The 19998-nt window shown below is 38.6% G+C and overlaps 1 protein-coding gene across 1 annotated transcript in view; it reads left to right on the forward strand.

Moving 5' to 3' along the window:
* Window positions 1-19998, forward strand: part of RNF17 (ring finger protein 17) — a 120759-nt gene that overhangs the window by 69563 nt on the left and 31198 nt on the right. The window contains exons 21-26 of the mRNA XM_055426845.2: window positions 6562-6792; window positions 7393-7543; window positions 7679-7797; window positions 16273-16363; window positions 17370-17485; window positions 19098-19387. Coding sequence (XP_055282820.1) covers window positions 6562-6792; window positions 7393-7543; window positions 7679-7797; window positions 16273-16363; window positions 17370-17485; window positions 19098-19387 — 998 coding nt within the window. The remainder of the gene's footprint in view (window positions 1-6561; window positions 6793-7392; window positions 7544-7678; window positions 7798-16272; window positions 16364-17369; window positions 17486-19097; window positions 19388-19998) is intronic.

The raw sequence follows: 19998 nt of genomic DNA on the forward strand, positions 1-19998 counted from the left end.
TTAGGTAGAGTTATGAGTTTTGATAAACACATATAATCATGCAGCTGTCATTACAGTCAAGTTGCAGACTATTTCCATCACTCCCCAAAGTTCACTTTGTTTCTTTATGTAGTGAGTCTCCTTCTTCCATACCTAGTCCTTGGCAGCTACTGATCAAATTTCTGTCTCCATAGTTTTGTCTTTTCCACACCTTCATATAAATGGAGTCATATAATACTTGGCCTTTTTGTGTCTTGCTTTTCCATTTGGTCGCAAAGAGTCGGACACAACTGAGTGACTAAACAACAACAACCTTTCCATTTAGCATAATGCGTTTGAGATTAGGTCATGTTGCCTACACCAGTAGTTCTCATTACTTTGCTCACTCATATTTCATTGTATGGATGCACCATAATATATGTTTACCAATTGATGGACATTTGGGCTATTTCCAGTTTGGGGAAATTTCGTGAATAAAGTTGCTATAAATATTTGCATACAGGTGTTTGTGTAGCTATATGTATGCATGCAAAATTGCTCTTTGTAAGGTAAATTTATTTCTACCTTTATGAGAACCTGCCAAACGTTTATGAGAGTTTTATTGTTCTCCATTCTTGCTAGCACTTGATTTTGTCATTTTATATTAGCCCTTCTTATAGGAGTATAATGGTTTTCATTTTAATTTCCTTAATGACATTAAAGATCTTAACATGCGCTTATTTGCCATCTGTATCTCTTCTTTGGTGAAATATCTTTTCAGATGTTTTGCCCTTTTTCAAAACTGTTGCTTATTATTACTGAAATATGAGAGCTCTTTGTATATTCTAGACATGTCTTTCATTAGGCATGTACTTTGCAAATACTTTCTTCCAATCTGGCTTTTTAAGGTGTCTTTTAAAGAGCCGAAGGTTCTGGTTTTGAAGTTCAGTTTGGCAATTTTTTCTTTTATAATTCGGACACTTTCTATTTAGCTGAGAAATCTTTGCCTAAGCCAAGGTTGTAAAGATTTTCTCCTATGTATTCTCTTTATGTTTTATGGTTACATGTTTCATATTTAGGGTTGTCATCCTTTTTATTTTATTAAATAGACTATTTTTTGTAGTCATTTTAGGTCCAGAACATGAAGTGGAAAGTACAGAGTTCCTTTATGCTTTTGCCCCCACATAGACACAGCCTCCCCACTGTTAGCAGCCAGCAAAGTGGTGTATTTACAAGGAACAGTGAAACTGTTGACATGTTAGAATCATCAAAGTCCAAAGTTTGGGTTACCGTATGTATATTGTGTGGGTTTGGACATTATGTAGTGACTTGAATATACCATTGTAGTGTCATACAGAGTATTTCCACTGTCCTGAAAATCTGTGAGAGCCTAACATTCTTCCCTCCCCTCTAGCTTATGGCAAACACTATTTTATTGCCTCCATAGTTGCGTCTTTTCCACAGTGGAATCATACAGTCTGGCTTCTTTCATTTAGAAATATGCTTTTAGGGTTCCTCTGTGTCTTTTTCTGGCTTTCATTGCTTTTTAGCACTGAATAATATTCCATTGTCTGGTTGTATCACAGTTTGTTTATTCACTCACTTACTGAAAGACATCTTGGGTGCTTCTGCTGAGAACAGGACACAGGTTTGTGGGGAGAGTGGAGGCAACACATAGAGAGTGGAGGTGACACCCACTTTGGGCGTGTTGTGTGAGGTCCTGTGGCTATTAAAGCAGAGGGAGGATCCCCAGGAAGCAAATCGGTGAGCTGTGGGTCATGCCCTTGGCCGGAGGACCGCAGCGCTCACATGATGGAGCCTCAGCAGGCATGGCAGTAGCTAAGGATGCGGGGGTGAAGAGAGAGGCAGGCATGATTCCTCACTCCCAAATGCTCAACCTTGTACTCGTCATGGGCATATCCAAGGTTCATGGGTCAGCCTGAAATTTGTACATGTGGGAGGCCCCCATTCAGGAAAAGTATGCAAAATTATAACATTTATGTAGACTGTTAAAAGATATCAACAAATTACAGATTTTCAAAAGTTGACAAATGCTACAAATGTTACAAAATTCAGAATCATCTGTAAAATACTTTTACAGATTTTTTAACTGTATACTTATTACCACGTCAAATGGCAGATTTGGTGATGTTTCCTTTGGCAAGAACAGAAAAGTAAATGTCTTTTCTCTAGTGTGGTCGATTGAAACTTGTTTATTGGTAATTTTGTGAAGTTTTTTTTAGAACCATAGCTCAGTTATTGGTAGTGTCATGTAAATAAAAATCGTAGTTAATTTTAGGTGAATATTATTTCTTTTATGTATTATATATACATTGTGTGCTGTGCTTAGTCTCTCATTCATGTCTGACTCTTTGCGACCCCGTGGACTGTAGCCTGCCAGGCTCCTCTGTCCGTGGGGATTCTCCAGGCAAGAATACTGGAGTGGGTTGCCATGCCCTCCTCCAGGGGATCTTCCTGACCCAGGAATCGAACCACAGTCTCCTGCATTGCAGGTGGATTCTTTACCAGCTGAGCCAGCAATGACTGGAGAGCCTCAACTGGTCTCAGGCATTTTCTTTAAAGTGGAATTAGGTGCCAAATTTGTAAACAGAAACCTCCCCACATTAGCAGATGCAAACTAGTATATATAGAATGGATAAACAAGGTCTTACTGTATAGCACAGGGACCTATATTCAATATCCTGGGATAAACCATGATGAAAAGAATATGAAAAAATTATGTATATGTATAACTGAATCACTTTACAGGACAGCAGAAATTAACATAACGTTGTAAATCACCTATACTTCAATAAAATAAAAGAAAGCTCCCCATGGGTTACCCCTTCCCTACATACAATGTGCCCCCTCACAACTGCACTCATTCTAGTCACTTTTCTGGTTCCTGTGGGCACCTGTGCTTGTGTTAAAGATGCCTGCTTGCACCCCCTTTTTGCATTGCATCAAGTGTCAGGGCTTCCTGGAACAGGTCTGTGGGTCAGAATATGGTGATTTGTGATTCTGTAAAGATTTAAGGACTGCTGGAGGGAACACCCATCTTATGGCTGCTCTCCTCAAAGCCCTGTTCTTTCCTGGTTTAAGGGTTATCTCTTGAGATTGTAATCTGTTACATCATTATACCTGCTCAATACTTATATACATTATATATACACATATATTATATATACATTATGTATATAATATTCAAGACACTTCAAGCTTTATTTTCTTGAATCTTTAATATAGTTTAAACTGATATTTATTAATGTATTGATTTGACTTAATTCACTTATTAATAGGGTAACCCTAATTCTTGTCCAAACTGGGACATGTTTAAGTATAAAAGAGCACTGTTACACCAGATTAACAGGCATATAGTAGCTCACTGTACTCATTAAATAGTTTGTTTCCAGCATCATACCCATAGTGGTATATTTGCTTTATATTGAACCTTATATTTTCATGTTGTGACATTCAAGGTCTTAGGAGTATTTCTGGAATCCATTCCTGTGCCAAGATGGCTAGCAGTAGCGTAACTCCACAGGGAAGTGCTGGTCAACCACAAAACTGTACCCTACTAAATCCAAACTAAATGTCTTTCGAAGTCAACTCCTCTTAGCCAAGCCCCTAGAATACTTAGACCAAAAACTGAGAGTAGGAGTCAGTGATCTTAACTAATTTAAGTTAAAATACTTACTTTTGAAAATGTTGACATAAATCACGGCAAGATCCTCTATGACCCACCTCCTGCAGTAATGGAAATAAAAACAAAAATAAATGGGACCTAACTACACTTGACAGATTTTGCACAACAAAGGAAACCATAAGCAAGATGAAAAGAGAACCTTCAGAATAGGAGAAAATAATTGCAAATGAAGCAACTGACAAAGAATTAATCTCCAAAATAGACAAATAGTTCATGCAGTTCAACATCAGAAAAGCAAACAACCTAATCAGAGAATGGGCACAAGACCTAAGCAGATATTTATTTCCTCAAAGAAGATATCCAGATGGCTAATAAACACATCAAAAAAAAAGCTCAACATTGCTTATTATTAGAGAAATGCAAATCAAAACTACAGTGAGGTCGCCATACACCCATCAGAATGGTCATCGTCAGAAAATCTGCAAACAGTAAATGCTGGAGAGAATGTGGAGAAAAGGGAAACCTCTTGTATGCTGGTGGGAATGTAAATTGATACAGCAACTATGGAGAACAGTATGGCAGTTTCTTAAAAAACTAGGAATGAAATTGCCATATGACCCAACAGTCCCACTATTGGGCATATACCCTGAGAAAACTATCATTGAAAAAGATACATGTACCCCAGTGTTCATTGCAGCGCTGTTTACAATAGCCAGGACGTCAAAGTAATCTAGATGTCTGTTGACAGGTAAATGGATAAAGAAGTTGTGGTACATATATACAATGGAATATTACTCAGCCATAAAAAGGAATGAATTTGAGTCAGTTCTAGTGATGTGGATGAACCTAGAACCTGTTAAACAGAGTGAAGTAAGTCAGAAAAGAAAAAAACAAATACTGTATATTATCACATATATATGGAATCTAGAAAAATGGTACTGATGAACCTATTTGCAGGGCAGGAATAGAGACTCAAGACACAGTGAACAGACTTATGGACATAGTGGGGCAAGGAGAGGGTGGGATAAATTGAGAGAGTAGCATTGAAATATGTACATTACCACTTGTAAAATAGATTGGTGATGGGAAGTTGCTATATAGTGCAGGGAGCTTAGCCTGGAGCTGTGTGACAAACTAGAGGGATCAGACGGGGAGGGAGGTTCAAGACAGAGGGAACATGTGAATACCTACAGCTTATTTGTGTTGATGTGTGGCAGAAATCAACACAACATTGTAAAGCAGTTGTCCTCTGATTAAAAATAATTGAGGCAGGGGAAGCACATTGCTTTGCAAACCTTCCTAGGGAACCAGTTATTGTAAACCCACCCTGCTGCTCTGGCAGCCCCAGTCAGTTTCCTTGCCCTTCAATACCCAGATTGCTGATTCCTGCAGACCGCAACCAGTCTTACTGTTTCCCTTGTATCTGTTTTGTGTGTGTGTTAGTTGTTCAGTTGTGTTCGACTCTCTGTGACTCCCATGGACTGTAGCCCACCAGGCTTCTCTGTCCATGGGATTCTCTAGGCAACAATACTGGAGTGGGTTGCCATGCCCTCCTCCAAAGGATTCTGTCTGTTGCTTGTCCTCAAATTAGAACATGAGTTTCCCTTGATCAGTGTTTTTCCTGAGCACCTAAGGAGTAAGAAGAAAGGAAATGTGAAGTCCCACAGTCTAATCCGTTGGGGTCACCTGTATCATACATGCACACTATCCTTTATAAAATAAAACATAATGTTTCCCAAATAATCTGGCCCCTGTGTGCTTCAAGGTTCATGCCGTGTCCTATTACTTTACTATGTCAAAGCTACATATTTTTTGTTTGGTTTCTGGAATGCCTCCCTAACTTCTGCTTGTCCTTTTAAAATCTCAATTGAAATGTCACTTAATCAGAGAAACCTTCTCCAGCTCCAAGACTAGGTTAGATTTCATTGGCCTATGCCCTTGTTCTTTGAAATTTATTTTTTGTGTAATTATGTAATCACCCACTATCATAATACCATAAGATCCTGGAGGACTGGACCCTGCTTATATTGTCCACTGCTGCATCTCTAGAACCTAGGACTCTTGGCTCACAGTATGTACCCAGTAAATATTAGTTGAATGAAAGAAATGAGTATCAGGGTCTGGAGCATAGAAGAGAGAGAGAGACCTGATTGGATGATTCAGATGGGGAGTGAACATATACATGATAAATAAGTCCATCATTTTCATCAATCATCTCAATCTCCATAGATGAACATGCAACTCTGAGCATTATCATTTACAGGAGAGAGAAGCCCAGAAAAATGGTAGATCGGGAACCTGAGATTGGAGAAAAACCAGGAACCAAAGAAAGAGAACATTTCAAGAAAGCAAGAGTAGCTAGTTTAGGCTCAGAGTTCATGTCAAATAAGGACTGAAAACTGTCCAGTAGATTCAGAAGGAAAAACTTTGTCCCTCTGGTCAGCACAATCTCTAGTTTATTATGAAAGAACTTAAGATTTTTCCTTTGAAGAAATTTTGCCATTAATTACCTGTGATTAGATTCTGAACTGTTCAGATTAGTTGAACATTCTAAACACTTAATTCAGTAATTTTGCTTGTTAACAGATTTTAAAATGACAATTGTTTTCCACTTGTATTCTTTTGATAACTTTTAGGCAAAGAGAAATATTCAAGTTACCCCAAAAAATCCTGAATAATTCTATTCTTTTGTGAGTACAAAATATCAATAAGGAATGATGAAATTATTAACACACTTGGTAAACTGTTTTTAAAGTAGAAAGCCTGGATTTTACATGTTTTATTTCCTTTTTGTCCTTTGTTAGTCATTAAGAACTCTTTTTAAAAAAAACTAAAATTGCCGTTAATATCAAAACTGCAAAGCAGTGAATCATGACTAAAACTTGTTTAGATCTAACCAAATACAAACATAAATATTTTGCAAACTATTCATATTGCTAATGGGTTTTTTTTTTCAGATATACCCTCAAAGATAATTCTAAAAAGCATATTGAAGTATGGGATCCTTCTCCAGAAGAAATTATTTCAAATGAAGTAAACAACTTAATAAATCCTCTGTTTGCAAAATCTCTACCTAGTGAGGATCTGCAGTCACTTTATAATAAGGAACTGCCTGTGCACATCTGCAATATAGTGTCTCCTGAGAAGATCTATGTTCAGTGGTTATTAACGGAAAACTTGCTTCATAGGTATAACATCCAAGGAAAATATATTGTGCATATAGTTTATTCTCTTTTCTGTAATTTTTTTTAAAGATCTAGAATTCTTAAGTACAAAATTATTTCAGCTAAATAGTCACTTAAAAGCTAGTTAACAGTATACAAATAGTATATTAAGTGATTATTTTTATTGTATTAAGATTTATATATTCCATAAAGGCTTATTGAGCACCTATTATTTGACAGCCAGTATTATAGCTGTTGGGGATACAGTGATAAAAACTTGGACAAGTTTGTGCAGTTATGGAGCTTACATTCTAGTAGAGGGAATGACAGTGAACAAAGAAAGTTACCTACAGCAGGAGATGATGATGAAGACGAGAAAAATAAAGCAGCTGGGCAGGAAGACCTCACAGAGTCAGGGACACTTGAGATAAATCCTCAAGGCTGTGAGGAAGCGAGCCTTGAAGATTCTTGGGGGGAACTCATGTCAGGCAGTAGAAATGTGCTTATGTGCTCAGGGAGGAAGGAGGCATCCAGTTTGTTTGGAATAGAATGAGGGAGGGAGGTCAGAGAATTGTACGTTATAAGAAAGTTTCACAGAGGTAAAAAATTTTTTTCTTTACATAGTTTAGGAGAACAGATGGTTGCTGCTTATGAAAACTCAAAATGGGAACCTGTTAAATGGGAAAATGATATGCACTGTGCTGTTAATATCCCAGATAAAAATCAGTGGCGAAGGGGCCAGATCATCAGAATGGTTACAGACACATTGGTAGAGGTAAATGCAGAGTTAAAAATATAATCAAGAAAGTAAATGCATTTTGTATTTTCATGCAATTTTTATTATGCTTTTCAGTTTGCAAAAAAAAAAAAGCATCATTTTTCCATAGACTTAAAGTTATTGTTTTCATAGGTCTTGCTGTATGACGTGGGTGTTGAACTAGTAGTGAACATTAACTGTTTAAGAGAACTTCAAGAAAACCTAAAGACAATGGGAAGATTATCTTTGGAATGCTCTCTTGTTGATATAAGGTAGTTTTTAAGCTGAGTAACATTTCTCGTTACTGAATATGATTTTAAATATATTTCTTTTTGGATTCTGATCTGTTTTTATTTTGCTGACATATTGTGAAATTTTCATAAAGATCTAGTTAATTTAAAGGTTTTGGGAAGCAGGAAGGAAAAAATACGAAGCACATAAACTTTGGTGGTATTAAGGAGATAGCGATAGGTGAGTACGACAGGTATCTAGATTGAATTCAGACTGTTAAAAAAGAAACTTGAGACACAAATGAAAATAGGAATAAAAAATAAAGTTTCTGCTGAAAAGTCTACTCACTGGCTTATGGGACTCCCACATACATAACAAGATGTTTTTCTCTTGATGCTTTTAGGATTTTTTCTTTATCCTTAGCTTTTACCTCTTTAATTATAGTGTGTCTTGATGTGATCCTTTCAGTTCAGTTCAGTTCAGTCGCTCAGTCATGTCCGACTCTTAGCGACCCCATGAACCACAACACGAAAAGCCTCCCTGTCCATCACCAACTCCCGGAGTTCACTCAAACTCATGTCCATCGAGTCGGTGATGCCATCCAGCCATCTCATTCTCTGTCGTCCCCGTCTCCTCCTACCCCCAATTGCTCCCAGCATCAGAGTCTTTTACAGTGAGTCAACTCGTCGCGTGAGGTGGCCAAAGTATTGGAGTTTCAGCTTTAGCATAAGTCCTTCCAATGAACACCCAGGATTGATCTCCTTGCAGTCCAAGGGACTCTCTAGAGTCTTCTCCATCACCACAGTTCAAAAGCATCAATTCTTCAGCGATCAGGTTTCTTCACAGTCCAACTCTCACATCCATACATGACCACGGGAAAAACCATAGCCTTGACTAGACGGACCTTGGTTGGCAAAGTAATGTCTCTTGCTTTTTAATATGCTATCTAGGCTGGTCATAACTTTCCTTCCAAGGAGTAAGCGTCTTTTAATTTCATGGCTGCAATCAGCATCTGCAGTGAGTTTGCCCAAAAAAATAAAGTCTGACACGGTTTCCACTGTTTCCCCATCTATTTCCCAAGAAGTGATGGGACCAGATGCCATGATCTTCGCTTTCTGAATGTTGAGCTTCAAGCCAACCTTTCACTCTCCTCTTTTACTTTCATCAAGAGGCCTTTGAGTTCCTCTTCACTTTCTGCCATAAGGGTGGTGTCATCTGCCTATCTGAGGTTATTGATATTTCTCCCAGCAATCTTGATTCCAGCTTGTGCTTCTTCCAGCCCAGCGTTCCTCATGATGTACTCTGCATATAAGTTAAATAAGCAGGGTGACAATATACAACCTTGACGTACTCCTTTTCCTGTTTGGAACCAGTCTGTTGTTCCATGTCAAGTTCTAACTCTTGCTTCCTGACCTGCATACAGGTTTCTCAAGAGGCAGGTCAGGTGGTCTGGTATTCCCATCTCTTTCAGAATGTTCCACAGTTTATTGTGATCCACACAGTCAAAGGCCTTGACATAGTCAATGAAGCAGAAATAGATGTTTTTCTGTAACTCTCTTGCTTTCTCCATAATCCAGTGGATGTTGGCAATTTGATCTCTGGTGCCTCTGCCTTTTCTAAAACCTGCTTGAACATCTGGAAGTTCACGATTCACATGTTGCTGAAGCCTAGCTTGGAGAATTTTGAGCATGACTTTACTAGCGTGTGAGATGAGTGCAATTGTGCAGTAGTTTGAGCATTTTTTGGCGTTCCCTTTCTTTGGGATTGGAATGAAGACTGACCTTTTCCAGTCCTGTGGCCATTGCTGAGTTTTCCACATTTGCTGGCATATTGAGTGCAGCACTTTCACAGCATCATCTTTCAGGGTTTGAAATAGCTCAATTGGAATTCCATCACCTCCACTAGCTTTGTTCGTCGTGATGCTCTCTAAGGCCCACTTGACTTCACATTCCAAGATGTCTGGTTCCAGGTGAGTGATCACGCCATCGTGATTATCTTCCTCGTGAAGATCTTTCTTGTACAGTTCTTCTGTGTATTCTTGCCACCTCTTCTTAATATCTTCTGCTTCTGTTAGGTCCATACCATTTCTGTCCTTTATTGAGCTCATCTTTGCATGAAATGTTCCCTTGATATCTCTAATTTTCTTGAAAAGATCTCTTGTTTTTCCTATTCTGTTGTTTTCCTCTATTTCTTTGCATTGATCACTGAGGAAGACTTTCTTATCTCTCCTTGCTATTCTTTGGAACTCTGCATTCAGATGCTTATATCTTTCCTTTTCTCCTTTGCTTTTTGCTTCTCTTCTTTTCACGGCTATTTGTAAAGCCTCTTCAGACAGCCATTTTGCTTTTTTGCATTTCTTTTCCATGGGGATGGTCTTGGTCCCTGTCTCCTGTACAATGTCACAAACCTCCGTCCAGAGTTCATCAGGCACTCTATCTTTCAGATCTAGACCCTTAAATCTATTTCTTACTTCCACTGTATAATCATAAGGGATTTGATTTAGGTCATACCTGAATGGTCTAGTGGTTTTCCCTACTTTCTTCAGTTTAAGTCTGAATTTGGCAATACGGAGTTCATGATCTGAGCCACAATCAGCTCCTGGTCTTGTTTTTGCTAACTGTATAGAGCTTCTCCATCTTTGGCTGCAAAGGATATAATCAATCTGATTTCGGTGTTGACCATCTAGTGATGTCCATGTGTAGAGTCTTCTCTTGTGTTGTTGGAAGAGGGTGTTTGCTATGACCAGTGCATTCTCTTGGCAAAACTCTGTTAGCCTTTGCCCTGCTTCATTTCGTGCTCCAAGGCCTAATTTCCCTGTTCAGTTCAGTTCAGTTCAGTTCAGTCGCTGAGTCGTATCCGACTCTCTGCGACCCCATGAATCACAGCACGCCAGGCCTCCCTGTCCATCACCAACTCCCAGAGTACACTCAAACTCATGTCCACAGAGTCGGTGATGCCATCCAGCCATCTCATTCTCCGTCGTCCCCTTCTCCTCCCGCCCCCAACCTTTCCTAGCATCAGAGTCTTTTACAGTGAGTCAACTCGTCGCATGAGGTGGCCAAAGTATTGCAGTTTCAACTTTAGCATCAGTCCCTCCAATGAACACCCAGGATTGATCTCCTTTAGAATGGACTGGTTGGATCTCCTTGCAGTATAAGGGACTTTCAAGAGTCTTCTCCAACACCACAGTTCAAAAGCATCGATTCTTCGGCGATCAGCTTTCTTCACAGTCCAACTCTCACATCCATACATGACCACGGGAAAAACCATTGCCTTGACTAGACGGACCTTTGTTGGCAAAGTAACGTCTCTGCTTTTTAATATACTATCAAGGTTGGTCATAACTTTCCTTCCAAGGAGCAAGCGTCTTTTAATTTCATGGCTGCAATCAGCATCTGCAGTGATTTTGGAGCCCCAAAAAATAAAGTCTGACACTGTTTCCACTGTTTTTCCATCTATTTCCCATGAAGTGATGGGACCAGATGCCATGATCTTTGTTTTCTGAATGTTGAACTTCAAGCCAACCTTTTCACTCTCCTCTTTTACTTTCATCAAGAGGCTTTTGAGTTCCTCTTCACTTTCTGCCATATGGGTAGTGTCATCTGCATATCTGAGGTTATTGATATTTCTCCCAGCAATCTTGATTCCAGCTTGTGCTTCTTCCAGCTCAGTGTTCCTTATGATGTACTCTGCATATAAGTTAAATAAGCAAGGTGACAATATACAACCTTGATGTACACCTTTTCCTATTTGGAACCAGTCTGTAGGTTCATCTTATTAGAACTCTCTTGGGTTTCCTAGACCTAGATATCTGTTTGCTTCCCCAAATTAGGGAAATTTTAGCCACTTTATCTTCAAATAATTTTTCTGGTTCTTTCTCTCCTTCTTCGTCACGGATTCCTATAATGCAAATGTTATTCCACTTTTTGTTGCCTCCGAAGTTCATTATTTTTTTTTTTAATTTTGTTGCTGTCTGGGTGAGTTCCACTGCTTTGTCTTCTGCTTGCTGATTCAACTCTTCATCCTCACCCAGTCTGCTATTGAACCCCTCTAGTGCATTTTTCACTCAGTTACAACTTCTGATTGGTGCTTTCTTATACTTTCTCTTTGTTGTCATTCTCATGGTGTTCTTCCATTCTCCTTCTGAGCTTGCAAGTGTACTAAGTCACTTCAGTAGTGTCCAACTCTTTGCGACCCCATGAACTGCAGCCCATCAGGATCCTCTGTCCATGGGATTCTCCAGGCTAAAATACTGGAGTGGGTTGCCAAGCTCTCCAGGGGATCTTCCTAACCCAGGGATCGAACCTGCGTCTCTTGTATCTCCTGCATTGGCAGGCAGATTCTTTTACCACTAACACCCCCTGGGAAGCCTCACCTGAGTTTGGTAAGCATCTTTATTACTTTTCAGTCTCTATCAGGGAGATTGCTTATCTCTGTTTTGTTTAGTTCTTTTTCTGATATTTTAATCTTATTTTTTTTGGTTAGAGCATATTCCTCTGTCTCAATTTGCCTAGTTCTCTGTCTGTTTCTACACAGTAGGTAAATCAGTTGTCTCTTCCAGTCTTGGTAGAGTGGCCTTATAGAGGAGATGCCCAGTGTGACTCAGGGGTACGATCCTGCCTGGCCACCACAGCCCAGCACTCTAGGGGTGACCCCTCTGTGGGTATCTCCTTCTGTGGCAGCGGGGCTGCAGCAGCAGCCGGGCACTGGTGGACAGACCTGTTGTTTCGGTGGCTCTGAGGTCCACCTCGGCTCAGGAGTGGAGTGGGCAGGGCTTTCAGCATGGGAGACCCTTTGGGGCTGACAGGTTAGAGGGAGAATTCCAGTACTGGCGAGAGAACGGTAGCCAGAGATAACAGAAAAAGTTCCTGCCAGTGTCTCCATCCCTGGGAGACATCCTAGCTGATTCCTGTCTCTCCAGCACATGCTTTAAGATTTAGTAAGAGGGTCCTCTTCATATGTTGTCCATGCACTTTTCAGTGTGGTGTTTTTGCACTTGTTTTTAGGTTGAGTCTGGGCACAGGCCCTTTAGGAGCAATTTTTCTGTTCTCTGCTCTTTTCTAGTTTTCCTGGTCATATTCCCTATTGGATTTCAAAGCCAGATGTTTTGGGAATCTCTTCTGTGTAGAATCTAAGGGTTTGGGTGTCTCATGTAGAGCTCGAATCCCAGGCTCCTCAGAGAAGAGACTTATATCTTTGTGATTCTTCCTGGTTATGAATCACAGCAGCTGGGGTATGGGTCTTTACCTGGCAAGTATGTGTCTCTGCCTCTCCAGCCTTTCTTGATGCTGTCCTTTTACCCTTTGTTGTGGAGGCTCTACCCTCTGTTCATTGATAGAACATAATTCTATCAGTCCCTTTCCGTTCCGTTTCATTCAGTCGCTCAGTCGTGTCCGACTCTTTGCGACCCCGTGGACTGTAGCCTACCAGGCTTCTCCGTCCATGGGATTCTCCAGGCAAGAATACTGGAGTGGGTTACCATTTCCTTCCCCAGGGGATCTTCCCGACCCAGGGATCAAACCCGGGTCTCCCACATTGGAGGCAGACGCTTTAACCTCTGAGCCACCAGGGAAGCCCTCAGTCCCTTTACTGTACCCAATATGGTAGAGAATACATTCCTGTAGACACTTTGAATCAGATGACTTAAGGACTCCAGTGGAATACCACCATTTCGAGAATGGAATAATAGCCTTAAGCATGTCTGGACAATGTATTAATGGCCTTAACAGGCATTATTTTACTTAATCATCACAGCAAACCTTTAAGCTATGACTAAGGTATTATTTAAAGACAAGAAAATTGAGTCTTCAAGAGGTTGAATATTTTATAATCCAATACATCTAACTGTTGAACTGGGAATATAAGAGTTCCAATTCTAGAACCAGCATACTAACTGCTATGTTTTACTACCCTTCTGAGAAGTCTTTTTTGTATAGATTTGTTTTTATTGTGGTAAAGTATACACTAACATAAAATTTACCATTTTTAAGTTTACAATTCCATCAGTTCAGTCACTCAGTTGTGTCTGACTCTTTGCAACCCCATGGACTACAGCACGCCAGGCTTCCCTGTCCATCACCAACTCCCGGAGCTTGCTCAGACTCATGTCCATCAAGTCAGTGATGCCATCCAACCATCTCCTCCTCTGTCTTCCCCTTCTCCTCCTGCCTTCCAATCTTACCAGCATCAAGGTCTTCTCCAGTGAGTCTTTTCTTCCCACCAGGTGTCAAAAGTATTGGAGCTTCAGTTTCCACATCAGTCCTTTCAATAACTATTCAGGACTGATTTCCTTCAGGATTGACTGGTTGGATCTCCTTGCAGTCCAAGGGACTGTCAAGAGTCTTCTCCAGCACCACAGTTCAAAAGCATCAATTCTTCGGCGGTCAGCTTTCTTTTTTATGGTCCACCTCTCCCATTCATACATGACTACTGAAAAAACTATAGCTTTGATTATCAAGACGGACCTTTGTCAGCAAAATGATGTCTCTTCTTTTTAATATGCTGTCTAGGTTTGTCTGTCATAGCTTTTCTTCCAAGGAGCAAGCATCTTTTAATTTCATGGCTGCAGTTACCATCTGCAGTGATTTTGAGCCCAAGAAAATAAAATCTGTCACTGTTTCTGTTATTTCCCCATCTGTTTGCCATGAAGTGGTGTACAGCATGCCATGATCTTAGTTTTCTGAATGTTGAGCTTTAAGCCAACCTTTTCACTCTCCTCTTTCACTTTCATGAAGAGATTCTTTAGTTCCTCTTCACTTTCTGCCATAAGGGTGGTGTCATCTGCATATCTGAGGTTATTGATATTTCTCCCGGCAATCTTGATTCCAGCTTGTGCTTCATCCAGCCCAGCATTTCGCATGATTGAACAACAGACTGGTTCCGAATTAGGAAAGAAGTACATCAAGGCTGTATATTGTCACACCGCTTAATTTAACTTATATGCAGAGTACATCATGTGACATGCAAGATGTCCAAAAGTTAATATTTTAAAATGTATGTTCATAATAGGTCATAGAAAACCTTAATGTTGTGTGTATACTGATATTATCTGTATACCATCATAAATAAAAAACCATAACTAATTCAAGAAGTCACTGATAATATAAGTTTCTTAGCTGATAAGAGCACTGTTTGGGCTTCATAATAAATCATTTTGCTAAATCCTATTTGGTCAAACTACATACACAGTTGATGTCATTAGTTCACTCACATGAACCATCTGATGTTTAAAGATTGGCCAGATTGGTTCTTCACTCAGAGGATGGGGCAACTCTGATGAAACTCCATATCTCTTTAGTGGTGCATGTAAGGTAAGTAACTTCAGTCGTAGCTGACCCTGTGACCCCATGTACTGTAGACCACCAGACTCCTCTGTCCATGGGATTCCCCAGGCAAGAATACTGTAGTGGGTTGCCATGCCATCCTCCAAGGGTACTTGTTTATTCTGTGGACATGGGTTTGATGGTTAGAAGCATCTAAAGTCACTCAGTTTCCACTCTGCAAACTAAAATAGATGATGAAATTGATATTCTGCTCTTCATTGATCTGTCAAATATTTATTGAACATTTTTTACCATGAATATTAAAAATAATTTTTTATAAATGCAGCTAATATTCATGAGTAGTAATTCATATTAGCTTTAAGTTCCAGAAAAAATCTTCCAAAAAGTATCTGGGTGGAGAAATCATCATTACAAAGGGGTTGTTCTATTTGTATTTCTGTTACGAATTTTTGGTGTGCCTTCTGTGTGAGCTGTCCTAGGCTTTGGAGATATGATGGACTAAGACACAATACACATAAAACATACAACACATAGTATACAGATGGCCCCTTGAACAACACAAGTTTGAACTTCAGAGGTTCTCTTATACGTAGTTTGGCACTAGTGATGCATCTGTGGTTGGTTGTATCTGAGTGCAGAACTGCCTTATGGAGGGCCAGCTGTAAAATTATACACAGGTTTTTGACTGTATGGAGGGTCAGCATCCCTAACCCCACCTTGTTCAAGGGTCAAATATGTGTACTCATGACATATATCCCTGCTTTCTGAGTTTATGGTGTAATTCGCCCTGGGTTGGGAAGATCCCCTGGAGAAGGGAATCCACTCCAGTATTCTTGCCGGAGGAAAACATAGACAGGGGACCCTGGCAGGCTACAGTTCATGAAGTTGCAAAGAGTCAGACATGATTGAGCAACTAACACTTCTTTCACTTTTTTTCAGCACATACGAAATGTATATAATAGCTTTAGAAAACTTAAAGCATACTTAAATTTTAAGAGTTCTCAGTGAAGCCTCAGAACAGATGTATAAAATAACTTAGCATGTAATTTGGGCTGTAAGGAGACTAGAAAGGCTATGAAAATGGGGAAGAAATTTAAGAATACAAAGCCTTGTTTAAGTTGATTTCTCACTACATATGTTGTTGATTCAAATATATGTGTATATGTTGATTCTTTTATGTTTCTTTATCCTATACTATTTGTTGTAAGACAAGGTGTCATTTTTTTGTTTTAGACCAACAGGTGGGAGTGACAAGTGGACAGCAACAGCCTGTGACTGCCTCTCATTGTACCTCACTGGAGCTGTAGCAACCATTATTATACAGGTGTGTGACAAGGTGAACAGATAGAGTAGATATGTATTGGTTATTTCATTGGTGTTTTGTACAGGTCCATTTATTTTGTTGAGAAAATAATAAAATATTTGGATTTTTTTTTGGCTGCATTGCACATGGGATCTTAGTTCCCCAACTAGATATCAGACCTGGGCTCCTTGGCAGTGAAAGTGCAGAGTCCTAACTGCTGGACCATCAGAGAATTTCCTGTTTGGACATTTTTTTGCAAATTTTTTTTGGTCTTCAAGTTGTAATGCCTGTTTGGGAATTTTTTATATTCTTTACAAATTGGAAAGTTAGGCTTCTAGTGAAATCCTATTAACTGTATGTCTAAAAGGTGTTTGTATGAATACGGATTTGAGAAAGGATACATATATAGGATACATCTTTTCAGGACACTAAGAAGTATTTCTTGCTTCCTTAACCTTTTTTTAATTTGATACATTATTGTAATAATGCAATTTGATCCATTTTATTGCATTAACTATTAGAATTTTCTTATAAGTAATTTTATGATAATTTTTTCTGTGTATACTTCCCCCTTTTGTAATTTCACAGAAAGCAGAATATGTATTTTGTAGTTCTTTCTTCGGCTTTTCACAGGGAAAAAAAAAAGGCACACCTGGGAAAATATAGTTTAGTTATATAACTTACAAAGAATTTAGGAGAATAGAGAGCTTGTAACTGAGGGTGCGTTCCTCTCTTCAACCTGGAATGGCGAAAAAAAAGTTTTCGGTCATTGTTTTTTTCCTCCTTTTGGTAAACTTCACCTTGACTGTGAAGTGTTCATGATAGAGTTCATAAAACAACTGTCTTTCTCTGTTGACTCTTTTCCATGCTATTTTCTCTCTGATGTGTTCAGAGATCAAAATTACTTGGTTGGAAATTTTTCTTTCTGGCATGGAGAAATGTGGAGGGAATAACTGTGAAATGTGTAATGTTTATAAGAAGTTGCATTTTTGAGTCTCATATTTATTCTGCTCTTAAATCACTGCAGGAAAACAATACAATATGGCCCTTACCTGTGAAAATTTTCTGCCGAGATGAAAAAGGAGAGCGTGTTGATGTTTCTAAATATTTGATTAAAAAGGGTTTGGCTTTGAGAGAAACAAGGTATAGACTGTTTTTAAAAAATATTTTGTGATGAATGCTGCTTCTTTGACTATGTAAATCTTTATATCTGTGTGTGCTCAACCTGAATTGCCTCTTATTTGTTCTTGAAAATGATTTATATATAACCTAACCCTGAGGAGTCAACTTACAAATAAATTCACTCAAGATTGCTGAATGTTTAAATCCCTACTGACATTTTTGCTTTTATACTTTCCCCTTTCCTCTGGCATTTACACTTTAAACCAAAGGAAAAGAGAATTATATAGTGGGTACCAAATCTGTGCTCTTTGGCCTCATTTGCTTAGACAGAAATGTGTAAACGTTATGTTAGAAATTCTGGTAAGTTTATATCAAATATATTTGTGTGAAATAGGTAGAAAATGAGTAGAATTGGGTAGCAAAACAAAAGTAATTGAACAATATTTACATGTAAAGATCCTTTCAGGTACTAAGTTTGGGGTTTAAATACCTTGGTCCCAGGGGAGAAGGATTAGGCTATTAACTGTAGTAGCCCTAATTTCCTCTTTTTATCTCTTTCCTTTTAGAGGTAGAAGTAGATTAGAGTTGTAAATACATGTTCTAGGTAGCAACCATCTGCCATTCGTGGCCAGATCTCTTTTTTTTATCTTAGATTATTATCTCTTACCCTACTTGGATCAGGACCCCAATCTTAATGAAATGGAAAGAGAATGAGAGATCAGAAATAGTACAGAACCCAAAGTATTTGGCCAATGTAGTAGATGCTGATTTGGCAAGCTGCCAGGCTCTGGGGCTATGTTGACTGAATGCAGGCTAACACAATTCCTTGCTGCTGGAAACGATAAAGTGAAAAGTGCTGGCAAGTTAATATTACCAACAGTATCTGCCACTAATTTAACATTCTTTTCTACTTTTCGGCAGTAAAACTACTATCTCAAGGCTGGGGATGTTTGTTGAGAAATTATGTAACTGTTTTATCACTGCTCATTTCCTTTTAGAAGAAAGTGCAAGAAAATAGAAAAAGCAAAAATCTATAATTTTTCTAATAGGAACAATGTTTGTATTTCCTTCTAGGATATTTTTGTAGGTTTTTTTAATTGGAAGAGAATAACAGGAAGTAAAACAATTATCAGTGATTATAGCATTTACCACTAATACTTAATATCTGAATAATATGAGAAAACTGTGTTTTTAAGGGACTTATTATCTTTATATTATTTTACGAATGTTGTTAACTTGCCACATGTATTGGTCTGTCTTTGGGCTAAATTAAAATCAACTTGAAGCTGTTGCATTTACCAGTAAAAACTAATTAATTGTGTGGTACTTGAGATATACTTAATAGAAGATTTTAAGAGAGAATAATATGTAAATATCAGATGGTAATTTAATGCATTTAAGTGAAATTCTATTGCTTTATTCTCAACAAGCTCATTCATAATTTAAAATAATTTTCATTACACCTTAAACTATGCTCATTTTTATGTAACAAATTAGGCTAGGATATCCTAAGCTAGAGCAAAATGTTTTCTTTACATTTCAAGTATATTTGAATGATTCTTTTTATATTGTTTTCCCAGGATATTTTTATTTGCTCATGGTTGGATATATTATTCTTTTTTGCATGTTACAGAATTAATAAATTAGATAACAGCCATTCATTATCCCAGAAATCTCTGGAAATCCCCCAGGAACAAGGAGAATCAGTGGTTACTAAGTATATTAAGATTAACTCTGACCCTGACAAGAAAGCTGCTGCTGGTATCAGTGAACCCAAGGTGACTCAATTTAGGGAGAAAATTCTAGAGCCAAGAACTACTGGATGCTATAAACCACCAGCTATTCCTAACCAGAAAGTATTTGAGGCAGTAGTCAGCTGCATTGGTGATGATGGAACTATATTTGTGGTACCTAAATTATCAGGTAAGAACTTCCACTTTATATAGGATTATTCTGTAAAAGTAGTTGCTTTTACCACTAGGGAATTCTCTAGTAAGATCCACATGGATTGAAATACCTTGGGCAGATATTTAACCTTTCTGAACCTTATTTTCATTCACTGAGTTATTGTGAGGATTAAATGCAGTAGTGCACAAAAAGTGCTTTACACAATGCCCAGCACATGAAAATCCTTTATTGAGACATTGGGAATGGATAAACATTGGGCCTAAGATGAACATGGAGGTGGTTCCCTTAAACAAGTTTGTAGTCTCTCTAAGAAAAAAGAATACAGAAGTTTGAATTCATTTCAAATGAGGAAAGAAATCATAGTCAATGACTGGAGATTCAGGGCCATTTGAGATTTAGGTGGTCCCCGAAACCTCTTTAGACTTATATGCTCACACTTCTTTCTACAACCTGATTGTGTCCAGAACACTCACTCACAGCAACTCTGGCTTTCACAGGACTTAAACTCTGTTAGCTTCATAGTAAGTCCACCTATGGAGAGAGGTATGGGGGCTATCAATTTGTTGAAATTTTTGGTCTCATTTGTTAAAGTCCTGAATATTGTTTTTTAATTTGAGAACCAGACT

This window comes from Moschus berezovskii, chromosome 13, assembly GCF_049115385.1.
Source record: "Moschus berezovskii isolate FMDL1 chromosome 13, NW_MosBer_1.0, whole genome shotgun sequence".
Classification (NCBI taxonomy): Eukaryota; Metazoa; Chordata; class Mammalia; order Artiodactyla; family Moschidae; genus Moschus; species Moschus berezovskii.